Consider the following 18,690-nt stretch of genomic DNA (forward strand, 5'->3'; position numbering starts at 1 on the left):
TCCCCAGGTGTCTGCCCGTCAGCATCAGGGGGCAGTGGGACATGCCTGCGACAGCAAATGTTGTGCAGCATGGCACAGGTAAGTATGATTTTGCCAACCTTCTCTGGTGCATACATCAATGCCCCTCCTGTGTGGCCTAGGCACCAGAAGTGTGCCTTCCGCAGTCCAAATGCCCTTTCCACACAGGTGCATGTACACCCATGGGCAATGTTGTATGCCAGCTCAGCTGGAGTGTGTGGATGACGCACGGGAGTCATGAGCCATGTGTACTGCGGGTATCCAGAATCACCTTCAGGGGAGAGAATGTAGACATTAGGGCAGGGTTGGTTAAGTGGGTGTACAAGGCTCAGTCAGCAGTGTCATTGGCAGCAGAATCAAGTATTTGTTGAGAAGGTTCATGCTATCTCAGTGCTATATTGGCATACATCCATCACCTTCTGAGACATGCATGGGCTGAAGTTTACATGCAGCAGTGTATCAATTCATATGTGAATGCTTTTGTGTGTCACACTCATGTTGTACACGTATGCTATTTTCCATATAGTTACTTTCATTGTGGTGTGTGCTATCCAAGGTGCAGCATTCAATCAATGGACTACTTACTGCATGCACCACCCCTGTGTCTAAATGCCACAGTACTCTGTCCCTTATTACTGGATGAGGGTACCCTTATATCTGCATGTTCATGCGACATGTTGTTAGGACATGTGTCATAGCATTCGCTATGGCTGGTGTTGCGTTTGCTACTTGGCACAATCATGTACATTTAGCCAGGCATGTGATTGGCCAATCAGGGGTCAGTATCTCAGGGATGGTCTGGTTGTGACTCCGACTACTCGTGTATAGTGGATTTGTGGATGTGCCTACATTAAAACTCCATTGGCATGACTGTCTTGTGGCCAGGGTGGGATATCTCTTCTGTGTCAGGGTGAGGAGCAGCACTGCGACACACACAAGATGCTTTGTGGTAGTTGGGCTTCCATATGTGACTGCTTTCACAAGTGTGTGCCATTCAGACTGTGTTCTGCTGTGTTGAACGTGTGCAAGTATTCACGTGCAAGGCACATGCATGGAAATGTTGCAGTGCTAGTGTTGCCTGCGTCTCATGCTGGCATTCAGGGATTCCTCGGTATATGCACCCCCCCAACAGATGTGATTTGGCATGCATTTGAGGCTAGATTGGTACTCACCCAAAATCCATGTGTTTTGGCCTCTGTGCCTCTCCATGTAGGCTGGCTGGGTACTGTTGCGCAGGATCGTGGAATCGTGGCTGGATCCTCGGTAGCGGGTGCAGCAGTGGGTGAAGATTAGGTCAGGGCTAGACGTCATCTGCATGTTCATGGAATGTTAATTCTTACGGTTCCTGTAGGCTGCCTCATGTTGCCAAGGTGCAGCTAGTGCTGCATGTGTGCAGTCCAGGGCTGCTATGACGTATGGGACTTGGGCAATGGCATGGAACTGGCCCTTGAGCTGCTTGACCTGTGCTTGTGTGGCTGGCAATGCAATGTGTGCATTGACATGGAGCAGCTGTGCATCCAGCACCTGTCCCAGCACGGCACTGAAGGTGGACTGGGCCATGCCATGCATCATGGCAACGGTGTGTTGGTAGCTGCCAGTCCCAAGGTACTGTAGAACGGACACAAGCTTGACATGTGTGAGCACAGCAGTGCTGATGGCTGTACGGCTGCCTATGTCAGCCTTGATTGTGTCCAGCAACTGGGTGATGGTTGCCCTATACAGCCTGTACTCTGTCACTAGCTGCCCATCAGTCAGGGCCCAGGATGTTGGCCTGACCCTGGGGATGGCTGGCCGTCTTGCTGGTGCTGGTCTCCTCCTCCTTCTCCTCATCCCCACCACCCCCTGTGCTCCCAGGGCCCTGGGCTGATTGGTAGGCCTCTGCAGCTCCAGGAGCAGCAAGTAGAAGTCATCACCAAGGCTCTCGGCTCCAAATGGCAACATACTGTTGGGAAGGGTGTGTTGTGACTGGGTGGGTCCTTTGTAGGCCTCTGGTGTGCATTGTTTTTACCTGGGCCTTTATTGTTGTCTCCTCCCTGCTCCTGGTGTTGAAATGGTGTTGGGTGGGTGTGTTGTGCATGGGTGGGTCCTTTGTAGGTCTCCGGTGTGTATTGTTTTCACCTGGGCCCTTATTGCTGTCTCATGTGTTATTTTACCTCCAGCATTTGGCTAGGGGTATTTTCGGGGATTTTAACACCGGTTTTCTGGCGCTAGTAGCACCAACGCCGGACTTGTGATGACTCTGTAAAAGTGCGATTGGGTGCCAGCGCTATTACAGCCAGCGCTATTACAGCCGGCTGTACTACCGCGGGCTGTAATAACACCGGCAGGATTTACAGTCGTGATCTGGCGGAGCGGTATTGGCAGCGCTAATATCGTTTCCACCGGATTTAAGGGTTACCGCCCAACTTTTGATGAGGCTGTGGGGGTAATTCATGGATTATTTGCGCCGAAAAAACGGGATTTGTGCGCCATTCTGCCTGCAAATTGCTGTTTAACAAATGGGGATTTGCGGGCAGAATGGCGCACAAATCCCGTTTTTTTCCGGCACAAATAATCCATGAACCCTGTATGTCTAGGCTAGTCTGGCATGTTACATATTATTTCTATGTGTGTTTCTATGAGTGTTTCTATGAGTGTTAATAGTGCTGGAAAACTGGTTGTCACTGCTGAAGTCCAAGGCATTTTATTTATCAACTGATGGATGGTCTTCGAATTTTAGTCTTTCGTTTGCTTTTACTCAAGGCTCAAGTCCAAATGAGATCTTGTTCTTTTCAGAGTTGAGGAGGAAGGTTGAAATGCAATTGCATATGAATTTTAAGAGAACTGGGCCTCATACTCCCTGCACGGGCATGGAACTACTAGCCAGTCAGACAAAATGTTATGTTATGTTATAGTTTTTCACACCACAGACGGTGTAGCACAACCAACACCAAAAGGCAACCTGGCGGTATAACTCTGACAGGTCTCTCTTCTTTGCATCATAGATCAGTTCTCCTTGGTGAGCCTTGTCGTAGTCCCTCCTTAGTTTCCCATTCTTCTCCTTAGTCTTTGCTGCCTCGTTGATATGGTTCATCTGCCTCCCATGTGCTCATGTTCTCTTCCTCACTGGTCGAGCTTGTTTTGGCTTCCCCCTCCGAGTCTGCACTGCACCTTGCTCCCGTAAATTTCTTGAAGTGGGAAATTGTCCTCATTATGGTCCATCCCGCTTCATCCCCTGCTGTGATCATGGTGTCGTTTATCCCCTTGACTAAGAGGATCTCTGGATCAAATGCAGAGTCTTCTTTTCTATGCTTCACCTGGTGTACCAGCACCTTGATGCCTATGCTGAGGTTTGAGTGCTTTGCTCCTCTCCTGTGGTCTGCACTTTCCTTCATCTTCTGTTTCACCACAACATCTTGTGCACGGATTACCTTGTCTTATGTAGGTGGGGTCTTCTGGCGTAGTAGTCTTTTGGTGGACACAATGTCCCTCTGACCCTTGTGGGCTAGTTCAATGTCCCGTTGACACAGTGATCTGCGGATTATGATTTTGAATTCTTTCATTATGATATGGTCCTCTATGATCGTGAGTTCCTCCTTGATGAGGGTTAGGCATTTGAAGTCCTTGTGCGTATCCATATCTAAGTGTTTTGCCGTTTACTGTGCATGTTTCATCTTTCCGGTGGACATGCAGTACACTATGATGGTCAGAGATGGGTCGTTCTCAGACTCGTGTTGGAGGGTTGACCACGCGATCGGGAATGGTTTCAATTGATGAATGATGTAGTTAAGATAGGTTTCCGCTATTCAGGGGTTTTGATGGCTGGAGTCTGTCAGGAGTCTGCCAGATTTTTGTCCTTCCCTGGTCTGTGGTGGGTCAGGATTTATAGTCCTGTAGGCGCAAACCCCATCTTGCATTAATGGAGGCATTCTCACTGTTGGGTTGCCACAGATGGTGAGGAGAGCTTGGTGGCCCGTGACAACGGTAAAGGTTTTGCCAAATAGGAAGAGATGGAAGTATTTGCAGGCCCACACCACCGCTAAAGTTCTCTTTTTCCACTTGCAAGTATTTCTGTTCTGTTTCTGATAGGCTGTGGCTTGCGAATGCCTCTATCTGTTTAGAGTGGGGTGTCCGTAGGTCACATTGTGATAGTATGGCCCGAGTCTGACCCTACAATGCAGGAATAGTATTCTTATTTCTTAACTAGGCAATCTGAACACATATTTTGGCAGGAAACCCCCTCAAGTATTACCTTTTGCATATTCTTTATCATTCTTATATTGACAAAGTATATTATACCTCTGTTAAGTCACCAGAGACAATATTGTAACTGTGGACTCCTGAGGGTCACCCTATCATAGAACAGGCTATTTAAAATATGCTCGTCTGTAGTAGAAAGGATCTCAATTTTTGGCAATTCTCATAAAGAATTACAAATCCCCAATGTCGAGCTCTTGAAAAAGTGAGAAAATATTCCAGCCTTATCATTGGAATAGATACCAACACAGGTTATGATGCTGTGGCCCCTGAGCATTGTACACACATTGTACACACCTTATAATCAAAACTTTCCTCATAAGGACAACCTGCAGTATTGGACTGAAAACAAACCTTCCCTAAATGCCTTTTCAGGAAACATTACCTTTTGATAAAATACCCACTGCCTTTTTAACATTTTGGCCCTTGGTGTTAACGTCTTTGCGAAATTACCTGAGTTCCTAAGATACTTTGTAAAAAAAGACAATAAAAAAAGTCTTTGTAGCAATATTATCTGAAATGATTCATCTAATTAGGTCTCTGGGAATTTATTTACAGCAAAATAAATATTTTGGCCCAACATTGACTAATTGGATGATTGCAAATAACCTCCACTTCACTTAAAATGTTTCCCCAGCATAAAAGGCAAGAATGATTGGATTTATTACAATCACTAATCGACTGGTTAAAAACAAGTTTTAAAAAATATGTGTTAAGAACTGATTCTTTAAAAAAATAATCCATTCTTTAAAATATTCATAAATCCTGTCACAACTAATTTCACATGAAAAATCAACCATTTTGTAACAACACTGAATCAATTGCCTAAAAATGAAGATATTTCCTTTTCTTTAACTAAATTCACAGACAAATTATTCCAAATTGACTTTGTAGACAAACACTGAATTTTCTGTATTATCAACCCAATTGCTTTTCATGAAAATGATAAAGTAATATCATAAATCAGAGCCAAATACGTAAACATATTAAGGTGTTACTGTTCATAGAGTGGGCATATGCCCTGGGGAAAAGCACTGATAACTCATGCCATTTCATACAATACACAAGCATTCTGTGTTGGATGTTTCACCAATCTGTACCAAATTCTGCATAGTTACCTGTTAAGACCCTTCAGACATTACTGGCTACATGATATTTGGACACCCCCCCTCCCCAGATGTCAGCACCTTCACACATCAGACGGTTGCCTTAAAATCGGCAAAACATCAATGAGGTCATAGAAGGACTAGCCCTCATCCCTAGAATGCACCGTTTCTGAGACATTTGCACCACGCCACAGTGAGGCAACAGGTGGGGAGAGAGCACAGTAGGTCCCAGTGTGCAGCAACACACCAACGCTCACCTCCCCCCAATGTCTGCTCTGGGGTATGTCAGCTAGCCACACACACGCATTCTCAATGCAGTTTACTTCAGAGTACAAAGCACAGCAAGCGATAAGCGTATTGAAACAGCAACCTGTTATTATTACTATAATTGGTGATTTATAATGCATCTAAATACCCAGAGGTTTCGGAGCGGAGACCCGGGGATCAAATGTGTGTTGCTCTGCGTCGTCTGTCTTCCAAAGTAAGCGTTGCCCCTGAGCTATCCTCCCGACACTAAAGAATCATCGATTTTCAACAATTGATGAGAGTGCTGGCATGTCTGTCCACAGAACCCGTTCGGAGAACGGGTACTTTTTGCTAGCAGGTTATAAGATTCAGTTGAGGTTGTTCTTTATCTTGTACCACGGACAACATGTTATTCTTGAACATACAGGGATGTACTGAATTGCTGTGTTGGCATCCTGTCACAACTATAGGATGTCTCCATCATCTCTGAAACTTGCCTCTCGTCTTGGAAGTACTGTCTATGGGCCTCATTACGAGTTTGGCGGCAGCCATGGAGCTATAAGCTCCATGGCTGCCGCCAAACCGGACTCCTTTACCAGGTTCCCTGAATGGGGAATTACCGGGCCATTCCGAGTTCGGAGGGCCGGTACTCCCTCCCTCAGGGAACCCGGGCCCGGACCTTCCCCATTCCCATTTGGGCCCCCATAGGGCTCAATGGGAATGGCAGAGGGAGCTAACAACGGGCCGATTACGACCGGCCCGTTGTTAGCTCCCTCTTCCCCTCGCGGGACCCGGTAATGGGTGCCGGTCAAGTGGCACAGCGAGTAGAGCGCTCGCTTTGACACCCGTGCAGAGCTTGCTAATGAAGGTTCGAATCCCGGCAAGGCCAAACTCAGCCTTTCATCCTTCCGAGGTTGATAAATGAACAACACACACCGTGGGTAATAATAAGCAGCGCTCAGATACCTGAGGGTTCGTAGCGCTATATAAATGCCAAATTATTATTATTATTATTATTAACAATGCCTGGTTTTACCAGGAGTCCTTACCGGGTCCTGCGAGGGGACCTCGTAATCAGGCGGAATGGTGTTAACAGGCCCGCCACCATTGGCAGAGCTTGTTAACCCATTCTGCCTGACTTGTAATGAGGCCCTATGTGTCCTATATTCTGTTGCCAAGACGGTGACTTCACTGACCTCAGTGTCTTAAAATGCAAAATCAAAATTTTAGACACATGATTCCGTATTATACTAATTAAAACCTGCTCCATTCATACAAACTGATGTTTAAAAAAGAGAACTTTGTGATATGGAAAGCTAGGTAATAGCCAAGTACTCACTTATTTAGAAACATAAAAGTTATCAGTTAGCTGGGTCTGCACGTTGGGGACAAATGCATTAACTAAAGGGATCTGTTTGACCACATTGTCTCAGGTTCGAGTCCTCATTGTTCTTAGATTGATAAAAATGAATACAGTTGTGTAGAGTAAAAATAAACCTCTGCTATTAGATGCCCCACTGGGGTGATGGTGTGTTCTCTATAAATACATGTTATGTTATCATCACGGAGGATGCACATAGGGCCTCATTACAAGTATGGCGGTAAGGCAACAACGGCGCCAGTATCGCTGCGGGCACTGTTGCTATCATACCGCCATACTACGAGATCTGCTCGCAGGTGCCCTTGAAGCCACCAGGTCTGACCTGGTGGCCGTACCGGCACCCGCGAGCAGAACATGAGGGTATGCTACTACCCTCCCTGTTCCCGTTGAGCCCTATGGGGCTCAAATGGGTATGGGGATGTACCAGACCCGGCACTCGCAAAAGGGCAATTACCATTCGCGGGTGCCAGACCCAGATGCGAGTGTGGAGGTAGCCTTGCCGGTATTACCGGCAAGGCTACCTCCAACCTCGTAATGAGGCCCTAGAGTAATGACAGCCTTATGACTCAGGTCAATACTCAAATAGTGAGAAAACACATACACGCAAATGGACATATTCAGCTTGCATATATACTTTTGTCTTTAAACCACTGTTGCTACTTTTTTGGTTTGGGTACCTTCATTGCTGCCTTCTTCCTTGTGTGTCCCCTCTTGCTCCTTCTTCATGACTGATCTTCTATAGACTAGATGCGCTCTCCCGGTCTCTTCCCTCTCTTTCTTCGCTCTCTCAAGTGGCTCGATGAAAAATTCACCGCTCTCTGTCCGAATCAAACCAGCCTACAACCAAAAAATAAAAGTACGTAAATTGGGGATTGGGGGGAGAGGACAGTCACAGATTAATCATAAACAGCAAATATGGGGTACATCATGTCCAATATAACTGCATGTTGACTCTGGATAGAAAGATCCCACTCCTATATACACCAGGCTCGGCTAGTATAGCTCAGTGGCAAAGCGCTCATCTTAGAAGCAAGACGGTTTCAGAGCGACAAAGGTTTGAATCCCGGGACCGCGCTTAGAAACCTCTTCGGTAGCAAGCATGTTATAAATAACCAATTATACATTGGGAGTCATTACCAGTTGGACAGTATTCCAGCAGTAAATGCACCAGAATACCACCCAGTGAATTATCATTACCAGCATTTTTGTATGAGTCCATGGGACTCTGTTTTTTTTTTTGCAGAATCACTGCAATGGTAATTGCGCCACGGCAATTCCGCTGACTTTGCCGATTTTTCAGCAGAGAGTTGGAGGATTCACCTCCAGCAGGATACTGGAGGTAAATCCTCCACTCCAGGGCCATACTCATAATATAGTGGAGAGGAAACATTGGCAGCAATTCCATTATCACCAATTGTCTCCCGCTCCGCCATACTTGAGGCTGTGTAAATGGTTTATTTGTGATTATATTTAATGCGATTTGCTATGGTTGAACACAATGTTTCGACCAATGAACAAATATATATAAAAAAATTTAAAATAGACACATTAACAATTGGGCCTCTGATCTAAACTCTTAAATAAGAGTGGAATATCTCATTTATTTGTGTTGATTCAAAAAGAACCTTTACAAAATTTAACATATATATGACAACGAAAGACAGTTCAAATTTTCAAATTTTTCAAATGTTCAATTTAATCCTGTAAGCTACAAGCATTTACCTTTTACATTTTAAAAATATATTCATGGGGCCTCATTACGAGGAGGGCGGTAAGGGCTTAATGGCGCCGGTAAAGGTGCCGGAGCCGTTAACCCCTTACCGCCCCATTACGAGGTCCGCTCGCGGGACCAGCTCAGGACGCCTGGTTTTACCAGACGTCCTTAGCGGGTCCCGTGAGTGGCCCAGCATGCTAACAATGGGCCCGTCATTAACGGGCCCGTTGTTATCATGCTCCCATTCCCATTGAGCCCTATGGGGTCTGAAATGGGGATGGACCGGGTCCGGGTTCCCTGAATGGGGAAATACCGGGCCTTCCAAGGTCGGAATGGCCCGGTATTTCTCCATTCAGGGAACCCAGACCCGGGTTTGGGGGTAGCCAATCCCTTATTAAGGGCATGGCTACCTCCAAACTCATAATGAGGCCCCATGGTGATTTCCTATTAAATTCAAATGATCATAAAAACCTTAAAATTCATAAAATTTATATTGCAAATGTACAAAAGGTTTCTCAACAGGAATGTGAGCGGACACTTATTACAATTATTAAGTTCTCTCTTTCAGTCATAGTTTCTGTGATTATGCCAAGGGGACACATCAGGTTTAGTGCTGCTAGTAGCGCACCTTTTTTTTTAAAAATCATTTATGTCTAGTTCTTGAACCACTAAGATTTCCTCAGGATAGCATGTAACTCCATTGTTCTTTCCCATTCCAGAAGAACACATGGGAGTAGTGCAGTCTAAAGTGCCTGTCCATGTCCCTTTTTCAAGGGACAACAGGCAACGCCAGGCATGTTGGTGAGAAGATGGCTTCAGCTGAGACATGCCAAAATAAGACCAATAACAGGTATATATATCATTGTGAGGTTCCAACACTGCCTATGCTGCATGTTTAACATGTCAGACAATGAGGACTCCAGCAATGGTGTAGGAGGACATCATTTTCATGGGGAAATGAACAACGCAAATAAGGCCCACAAACAGTGAGGGTGAGATTACAGACATGATGTCCCCTGGCAAAGGAATGGACCTCCCCTCGTTGCCTAGTCTCTTTGAGAGTGCGTTGCACTCAATAGCGCCATGACAGCACCATTTGTGTAATGAGAGCTTCACTCTTTAAAAGTACGCTTTTATTTGTTGCCACCAATTCTCTGGGAAAATCCAGTCTTCTCAAATTGTCCATCTTTGTTGGATTATCTTTAAGGGATCTCAGAAGGATTATACCTTAAACCTTTGGGATTCATGAAACCACTTAATTTTATATGTGGAATCTGGCACTGTCCAACCAGCCTGCAATTTGGTTTCATGAATCCCAAAAGATTAAGAGATAATCCCTTTGAGATCCTTTAGAGATAATCCAACAAAGATGGACAACTTGAATAGACAGGATTTTCCCACACCTTTAATAACTCGGTTTATTGTTTAAATGTGGCCACTGTCCTGGAAAAGGTACAAAGCAAAGCAGGTGAAGAAAAAAAGCCCATTAAAAGTGAGTGACTTTATATAAAGCTGGTGACTCTATACTATAGTAGCTGTTCCTGGAGTAACATACTCCGTTCTAGCCTATATTAAAGGTCAATATCGGATGGTAATTCATAGGGCCACTTCAATCCCCCCTTCTTAAATATCGGAATTACCAGTGATCGCTTCCAGAAAGAGGGCGTAGGTCCCTGTGAATTATTAATGGTCATTGAAAAGGCATTGAAAAGGCTAAACGTATGGGAAACTGTCTTCTTCTGAATTTGAACGGTATATTCGTATGAGATGGAATGAGAGGTATGTTCGGTATAAGAACAGTATCTAAGTTCAATCCATCGATTACACGGGCCTATATGATCTGTCTTTGTAGACGCGTAAATGTCAACCTAGTTCTATTGCAGAGTCCCTGTGATGGCATAAGATTGCGTAGTAGCATAATTACAGCACCTTATTTCAGTTTTAGCTGCTGAGGAGGCAGTAGTCCTACTGCGTTTCGCTCTTTAGAGCCAGTAATTAATTGTTCATTCAAACTGGAACTGCTGGGCCCTGTGTGAAGAGAAGTAACTTGAAATTATTCTGAATGTTTGCGATAGTGGAAACTGAAGGTGACCGTGTAGAACCGTGCTCATTCTGTTTCTTAAAATTATAGCTGTTGTTGAGGTAGAAGGGCACACAGAGGTGCACTTTGCCATTTGGACAGCAGAGGACAACCTAACATTGATAAATTGCTTTGTTAAACTGATAGCTGTTGTTGAAGTGGAAGGGCACACAGAGGTGCACTTTAGCATTTGGACGGCATAGGGCAAGCTAATACTGATAAATTGCATCAGATGATTACCAAAACATACCTACGCATTTTATATATATAGATATTGTAGTTTTAGAAAGTGTCAAAAAGGTACAATGACCTATTTTCACACTTGTCACATCTTAGACAAGTTTTGTCACAGGTGCTCTTATTATATGTATCTGTAAGGTATGCTGTAAGGTATGCTGTTTCAGTGTCATCTCTGCGCCACAGCGTGCAGGGTGAGTCAATGTACACCAAGGAGGCTCTGGGTGAGTGCCTGGCTGCTTCCTTTTTAGAAGCATTCTCTGTTCACATATTCATATGGCTGCCAGCCCCCAAGAACATGCTTTTGTAAATTGACTTGCACATCAACATTGTTGCACAATTAATGGTAAATGGAACCAAAGATTTGAATTTCAAACCTACTTAATACATATGTATATAAGTCAAGGCATCCCAGTGTGCTGCTCTTAGCTCCTGGGTACTTTTAATTTACAAATTGAAAGGTAAAGAAAATAATAAATAATCCAATGTTCATGATTACAGTGGGCTTTGCACAGTTAATTTCTGTGGGTTAGGAAAGCGTTCACCCAAAGATATCTGCAGATTAACTCCTGTATCTGTGGCATTATTTGCATGCCCTTTGCCTTTAACCCCAGTGCCATCACAGCCATTGCAAGCTTTAATGCTAATTGCAGACCACTGAATGCTTTTTTGAAACAATATGTAATACAAAATGGAGGCCTCAGTGTGTAGGTAAGCAGTGACCATTACAGGCCCAATTAAACACCCATCTACAGAAAAAGCTAAGGCATACCTTATTTCAAAAGATCAGCAGTCAAGGTGGTTACATTACAAGGTTTGCATGCAGAAATAAACTGCCGGGGTAATCATTGCTACCTCATGCAGTGGCGGAGCCAGGTGGAGGAAGAGAGGGTTGGGTGCCCCCCTGGATACCCTTTGGTGCTCAGTGCGCCCCCAGCCACCCACGGGTGCCCTATTATCAGCCCCATCCTCCCCCAGGCACCAAAACTTGGCTCTGCCATTGACCTCACACTACCCCTTCTTCCTCAGTCATGCATAGACGTGTGTATATATACATCTAATTTGCACCTTCAAGTCTATTTTCCATATGGAGAAGCAGAAGAGGCTTCATGCTGTTATGGGACGTTGAGTCGTACAAGCAGCTGATATTGGAAAATTGTGAGCAACTGAACTACCTTTTGGGAAGCCAATTTGGTTTGACGGAATGAAGTTTGGATGAATGTCAGACTTAAATCAGAGCAAGTTCTGCATCATGCCCATAGGTCAGTCCAAAGACAAAGAAGTGAAGTCAAGACCAATAAAGACTAAGCTGGCTGATCATGCATGCCAGTTGACATAAGGAGAGAAGTACAGATTAGCATGCAGGCCCACAAATCCAGACATTTTAAGGAAAACAGTGGTCTAAATCAGACACATAAAAGCCCATTGCATGGATGGCAGTATCTGAAGAAACTTGAATGATTCATGTGTCCTCACAGAGTTCGCATTTAGAGTATCAAATGTGCATGTTTTATTGCGCCACTTTGGGATCTCTGTGTTGCACAGGGATTTTGGTGGTGGCAAATGTATTGGTGCGTGATCTTGAGCTGCTAGTAGTGCAAAAAGCTTGATGAGCTGTAATTTCAATGTGGGCCTAATCACCAAGAGTATCTGCAGTATTTTTGGTATTTTACTCCACATTCAGTATATTGCTTAGAATTCGCAAAATGATGTATATGGTGCCGATGCCTTTCAAAAATGTTCGAAAAATGTCAACCGTAGTCTAACTTCACTTTCTGGCCACCACAATTGACGAAAGCCAAATATATAACTGAGGGGATTTAATCATCTTATATCTAAACATGAACAATTCCCAATGGCGTCCCTGCAAATAAGGGGTGCATTAGTTGCTTTTACTCCCTACAAATTGACAAATACATACACACAAAAAAAAGAGCTAAAAATACTCCAAACAAAAAGTGAGAAACCGACACATAGGAGCTCGTCCCCTGGCTTTCACCCACACAGCCCCTTGATATGTTTGGGTCATTGGCACATGTGGTGCCACAGGAAGAAACTACTATTATTACCGCATGATCCAGAGAGGTGAAAATGTATCTCTTAACTAGGCGCAGAGATATGCTGTTACAAAATCATTTCAGCTTCATAGTTAAACTTATTTTTACTCGTTTATAAAATACTCTCATTAATAATGAGACTTACTTCTTTAATTCCTAAATAATATATTTTATTCCTCTTTTTCCCCAACTTAAAAAAAAATAGATAGTAAAGTACTTACACTTTGAACTTTTATCTGGAGCACTGCTGAATGGTACAGTTAAGTCCTTGGAGTTTGCCGGTATTAACATTCCCGCCGCCTGATATCCCCGAATTACTGGGATATCACAGGTGGCTGGAATAATGGTCTCCATGGGGGGATTTTCAGTATTACCGACACTGGTAACACTGGTGCTGGTAAAACCGGAATTTATTTGCTGGTAGGGGCCTGATTTACCCCAGGTTCTAGGCTGAAGGTAAATCAGGCAACCCCCACTGGCAAACCTGTAGTTTGAGGGTGCGGGAAAAGGGGCAGTAACGGAATTACCACCACTTTTACCACCACTTTTTCTGCACCACCAAACTTCTAATGACCCTTGTCTCTGACATGCTCAGTTTCGATGGAATCTAAATACCCTTATGTTTTCTCACAATAAAACAGAAAACATCGCTGGCCCCCTCAATGAAAGGATAGTGTCAATAACATCTGTGGTAAATGGAATTTGACACTAATGGTGAAATAATACCCATTACTGATAAAGAAACCACATAACTGCCATTGGTAAAATTACCACCGGTGGCAAATGATGTACAACTTGTGGTAATGCGAAGAGCATTGCAATTCCCACTACAGAAGAAAATAACTAAAATGGTGATGTTGGTATAATAACTAAGACCATATCTGAGATGCCCTTAAAAATTGGCAAAAAAGCGAAGCAGCTTCTGCCAGAGGCGAACTGGCTTATCAGGACTTTGGGGAAACGTCCCACGAGTCTGATGACTCAGAAGATCTGCCTAGGGTCAGTCCAGTAAGCCTCAAGTCAGTCTGTTGTAAAACTTTTAAGGGCACTTTGAGTTAATTACTGCCTTTTTCACGAGCACACTCATATTCATTACGTGAGGGTTGATGGACCAAACCAGCTAAGAAAAACATCAAAAAAATAAAGACAACATTGCGTTGGTGGGAGGAAAAGACATCGGTCTTTTGAGGCTGTGCTTTTGGTTTCCTTTCAATCTTTGCTTTATTTAGAAAGAAACAAAACACGGATTTGCATGCCTACATTTAGAAACCCTCAATATTTTAAGGACTGTCCAAATAAATTAACAAGGTAGAATGAGTACTTCATAGAGAATCGTTTGATGTAATATTCACAACAATATCTGCTTTCCATCCATATGTTCCCCTTTGGAATCGTCACCCTCTCCCAAATGATGTTGTGTTCTGATGAATTGGGCTAATACGTGTGGAATGCAATCTTACAATAAATGCGTTTTCTATTTCAAAGAGGTCCAAATTAAAACGTTTGGAAACATTATGGCATTTCTAAAACGAAACTGTATACTCTGGCTTGAGTTAGGAAATTACTACATACTCCACAAATATGCAGATACAATTAATAGGCAGTATTACAGTCGATAGTTACGCAGAGCATTTTAAGAATGAAAACACATTTTGTGTAAAGTAATTATATAAAATGATGCAAAAGACAATTTGTAAGTGACAAAGCACAGAGCAACCAACAAGATGCAGGCAGGTGTAGCTCACCCATTCCTGTGTTTTGCATTCTGGGACTTGTGGTCCAGAATTAAAAATAAAAGGCAACACTAGAAGATCAAGCACACACACAAACAGCATAATTGAATTGGCTAATCCTACCTCTAAACCCTAACAGCTAAAGCTGATCTCTGGCCCTTTCATTTCAACTCTCTGACACTTAAACCCTAATCGCAACCTCTGAGCCCAACCTCAAACTATCTAATCTCAACTCTCCAAATCCCAACCCCTAACTTCAACCTCTCATCTTAAACTGTAACTGTGACTTTTTACCCCACAACTTCTAACCATAACCTCTACCCAACTGGCAATCATGCCCCAAGTGTGAAGCAGAGAACGCGGGCATGGTGCATATGTTCTGGTCATGCCCGATCATAGAGAGGTTCTGGAGGGGTGTAAAAGAGAAACTAGAAGGAAGAGGGGTCAAGATTGTAGTGGATACGGTGTGGGCCTGTCTTCTGGGGGGGTTCCCAAGACCACGGAAACTCAGGCACGTAAGCAAACTAAGGGACCTGGCTTATGTGCTAGCAAAAAGGAGGACTGCCATGGGATGGAAGTCATGCCATGTGCCGAGGATAGAGGTGTGGTGGAAAGACTTGCCAAAATGGGCAGAAGCCAAAACCACGGCATGGCAAGAAGCGGGTAGCAATGGGGGGGGGAATGAGTCCCTGATGGCCTGGAAATCACTGATAGCCGGACTGTTTGGGTCATTAGATGATCCGACGGAGCCTGTGGAGGAGGTGACCGAACCACAGGCTGTGGAAACTGAAGGTTCAATGCAATAGACTCGCAAGGGGGATGGGGTAGAGGGAGTAGTGGTTAGGAAGTTAAAAAAGTGTATTGTTGTTTGGTTTATTGTTTGTTTGCTTGTAAAATTTAATTAAAACCTTTTTTTTTTAAAAACTCCACCCCAACTGCAAACACGGTCATCTAAATACCCCAACTCTTACACCCACCTCTTGCCCTGAAAAACAATCTTCAACCCCAACTCTATAACCTCCACTGCCCAACCCAAGCTGCACTATCCAACCCACCAATTTCTAAGCCCAACCCATGATGGCTCTAACCTCTAAATTGCAAACTCAAACTCTAACCTCCAAAACACTACTCTTTAATCTTCTAAACCATACCCCTCAAAAGCCCAACCTACAAACACCATCTAACGTCTAATCTCTAGCACCTATAACTCATCAACTCAAATATATAATCACAATCTACAGCCCCTAACCCAGTATTGACCCCAACCTCTATTCCCTCATCCCATACTCACACTCAACCCCCTAAATCGTAAATCTTTAACCCCTACTCACCTAACCTTTAAGCTCCAATCCAAGCTCTAACCCTAAACCAAATTTCTGATTTACAACTTCTAACCTCAAACCAGGACCCCTTAGCGCTACCCTTAACCTCTAAACCCCAACATCTAACTTGACTGACAGTTGTATGCCCTGTGCACCTATCCATAACGTACAATAACCTCACATGCACACACACAAACACACACATGAGCATGCACGCACTTAGATGCAGACAGGCGCACACACACAAACACAAAGTGCAGGCCACAGCACCCTGCATAGAAGTGTACTAATTGCATTGCTCTGGCCAGTGTTTGGTGCTAACCACAGCAGTAAACTAGTGTAGTTATCTAATTTCATTAAAACAAATATTTCTATCTTTATTACGGAGATATACTTTGAATATGGCTATTATAAGAGCGCAACTCAGAGCCTGCGTAAAATTAAAAGAACAACACTACCAGAAATGGTCCTCTCCTTCAATGAAACAGAAAGCACCCAAAGATCACCCAGAAGCATACATTAAAAAAAACACAACTATTACAATAACAAATCAGTGCAAAAACAATTTCCACATCAGGGCAGGTCAACATGGAAACATAGCTTACTGTGGGGGGTGCACTAAACAGCAGCTTGCACCAGAGGGACTCCATAGGCATTTGACCCATCAGCTGTTCCTAAATACACTTTACATTTAGGATATCGGAACGTAGGTCCAATGAACAAAATCAGGAGATTAGGCCTTATTACAAGGTTAGCAGTAACCCGCTGGTGCTACTGGCAGTTTGCCGCCAACCTCGTAACACTGTTTCCACCGCCTGATATCTTGGTGCCACCGGGACACTACAAGTTGTGGTGGCCCCGGATATCAGGCAGCGGAAACTGTAAGTCCCCATTCCTGTGGAGTCTCATAAGACTCCACAGGAATGAGGGTATGGAAGCACTGGCACCGCTGCTAAAGGTGCCAATGCTTCCGCGCAAACCATGCCTGCAGGGGCCGGTGCTCCCGGCAGGGAGCACCAGCCTCTCTGCAGGCATTCTCGTAGTCTGGCGGTCCGGAAAGGGTGCCGGTACGTTGCTACAGGCACCCTTATTTCCAGACCACCAGACTTCTAATGAGGCCCATTGTGATCAAAATGTCTAGATTCCTGGGAAGCCTGCCTTCTAAACCTGTCCTAAACATATGTCTTTGACCTATTCGCCCTATCCACTTTGATTGATGTAGAGATCCCAATCTGGGCAGCGCATCCAGGAAATGCATGACAAGAATCAAAGAGGGGATGGGATTGTGAGACACACAAGTAACAAACAAGTCACACCAGGTGAAGGCTGTATGGAGTCATTTTGACTTGGCATTGTTGGAGACAAAGATGGATTCTCCTGTGGTAGCTACTGCCTAGCCACATACTTGCTCTTACAAGCCAGCCCTTCTCCCCCTTACGACCTTTGGTCTTCAGATAGGAAACGTGCAAGGCGCCATGGTAATTAATGGTGACTGGCAAGGGTCAGTGCACTGGGCATTTGTTGGTAGCATTTAGATGAATGGTGGCTTCCTGCGACTAGAAAGGAAGATGTTGCAGTGATGGCAGCGGAAACAGTGAGGTTCATGGCAGCAACAGTAGCTATTGCAACCTCCTCGGGGAAAGAACTTCTTGATGCAGTGATCATTATACTGGGCGTTTGCAGTCTGGCTTCCTGATTAATGTGGTAATCACACTGAGCCTTTCAGGCAGCTGCCAAGACCTTCTCAGTGTCGGACCGACAGCCTTTAAGGCCATGGTCTCTGCAGGGGGATATTGCATGCTCCATGAATGGGAAAATGCAGTTCTGATGGCAAACACTGGTGTAGTAAGCCAGGTAATTGGCATACTCAGTTATGGGGTCGTGCTCGTGTATCTGACAGAGAACATCAAACCAGAAATCAGGGCTTTCCGATCATCTCTATAGTAAATAATTTAAAAGAAGGAATATCTGGATATATTGAATCCATCCTAAAGCCTCTTGTGATGGACACATATGTTTTGTACAGGACGGAACATACTTTCTCAGAAAGATTCAAGAGGTAGACTATTTACCACTGGATGCACTTCTGGACACTTTGCAGGTCACCGCAGCATCTCAGATCTAAACAAATTCATATTCACACACAACAATGCATGCTTCAATGGAAGACACTTTCTACAAAAGACCAGAACTGCCATAGGCACAAAGATTCCACCTCAATATGCTAACCATTTCATGACAAACCTCGAACAAAGGTTCTTACAACAACAATCCCTGAAACCACTATCATGCCTGCAATACATTGATGACATCTTCTTGATTTGGACAGAAGGGACTCTCTTAAACAATTCCATCAATCATTATGACTTCCACAGATGGATCAAGTTCACAAGAGAACATTGCAAGAAGAGCATTCATGTCCTGGAAAAGACCATCTCTGTTGGAAGTAAATGACATCTAGGACTAGCCGTACACACAAAACCCACTGGGCCTCATTACGGGTTTGGTGGCAGCCATGGAGCTATTAGCTATTAGCTCCATGGCTGCCGCCAAACCGGGC

General features: G+C 44.2%; 1 protein-coding gene across 2 annotated transcripts in view; it reads right to left on the reverse strand.

Moving 5' to 3' along the window:
• The window catches only part of ADAMTS14 (ADAM metallopeptidase with thrombospondin type 1 motif 14), a 622,677-nt gene that overhangs the window by 516,863 nt on the left and 87,124 nt on the right, over positions 1-18,690 (reverse strand). For both annotated transcript variants that reach the window (XM_069610499.1, XM_069610498.1), the window contains exon 3: positions 7,665-7,824. In XM_069610499.1, coding sequence (XP_069466600.1) covers positions 7,665-7,824 — 160 coding nt within the window. The remainder of the gene's footprint in view (positions 1-7,664; positions 7,825-18,690) is intronic.

The sequence above is a fragment of the Ambystoma mexicanum genome, chromosome 8 (assembly GCF_040938575.1).
Source record: "Ambystoma mexicanum isolate Mex_15411 chromosome 8, UKY_AmexF1_1, whole genome shotgun sequence".
Lineage (NCBI taxonomy): Eukaryota > Metazoa > Chordata > Amphibia > Caudata > Ambystomatidae > Ambystoma > Ambystoma mexicanum.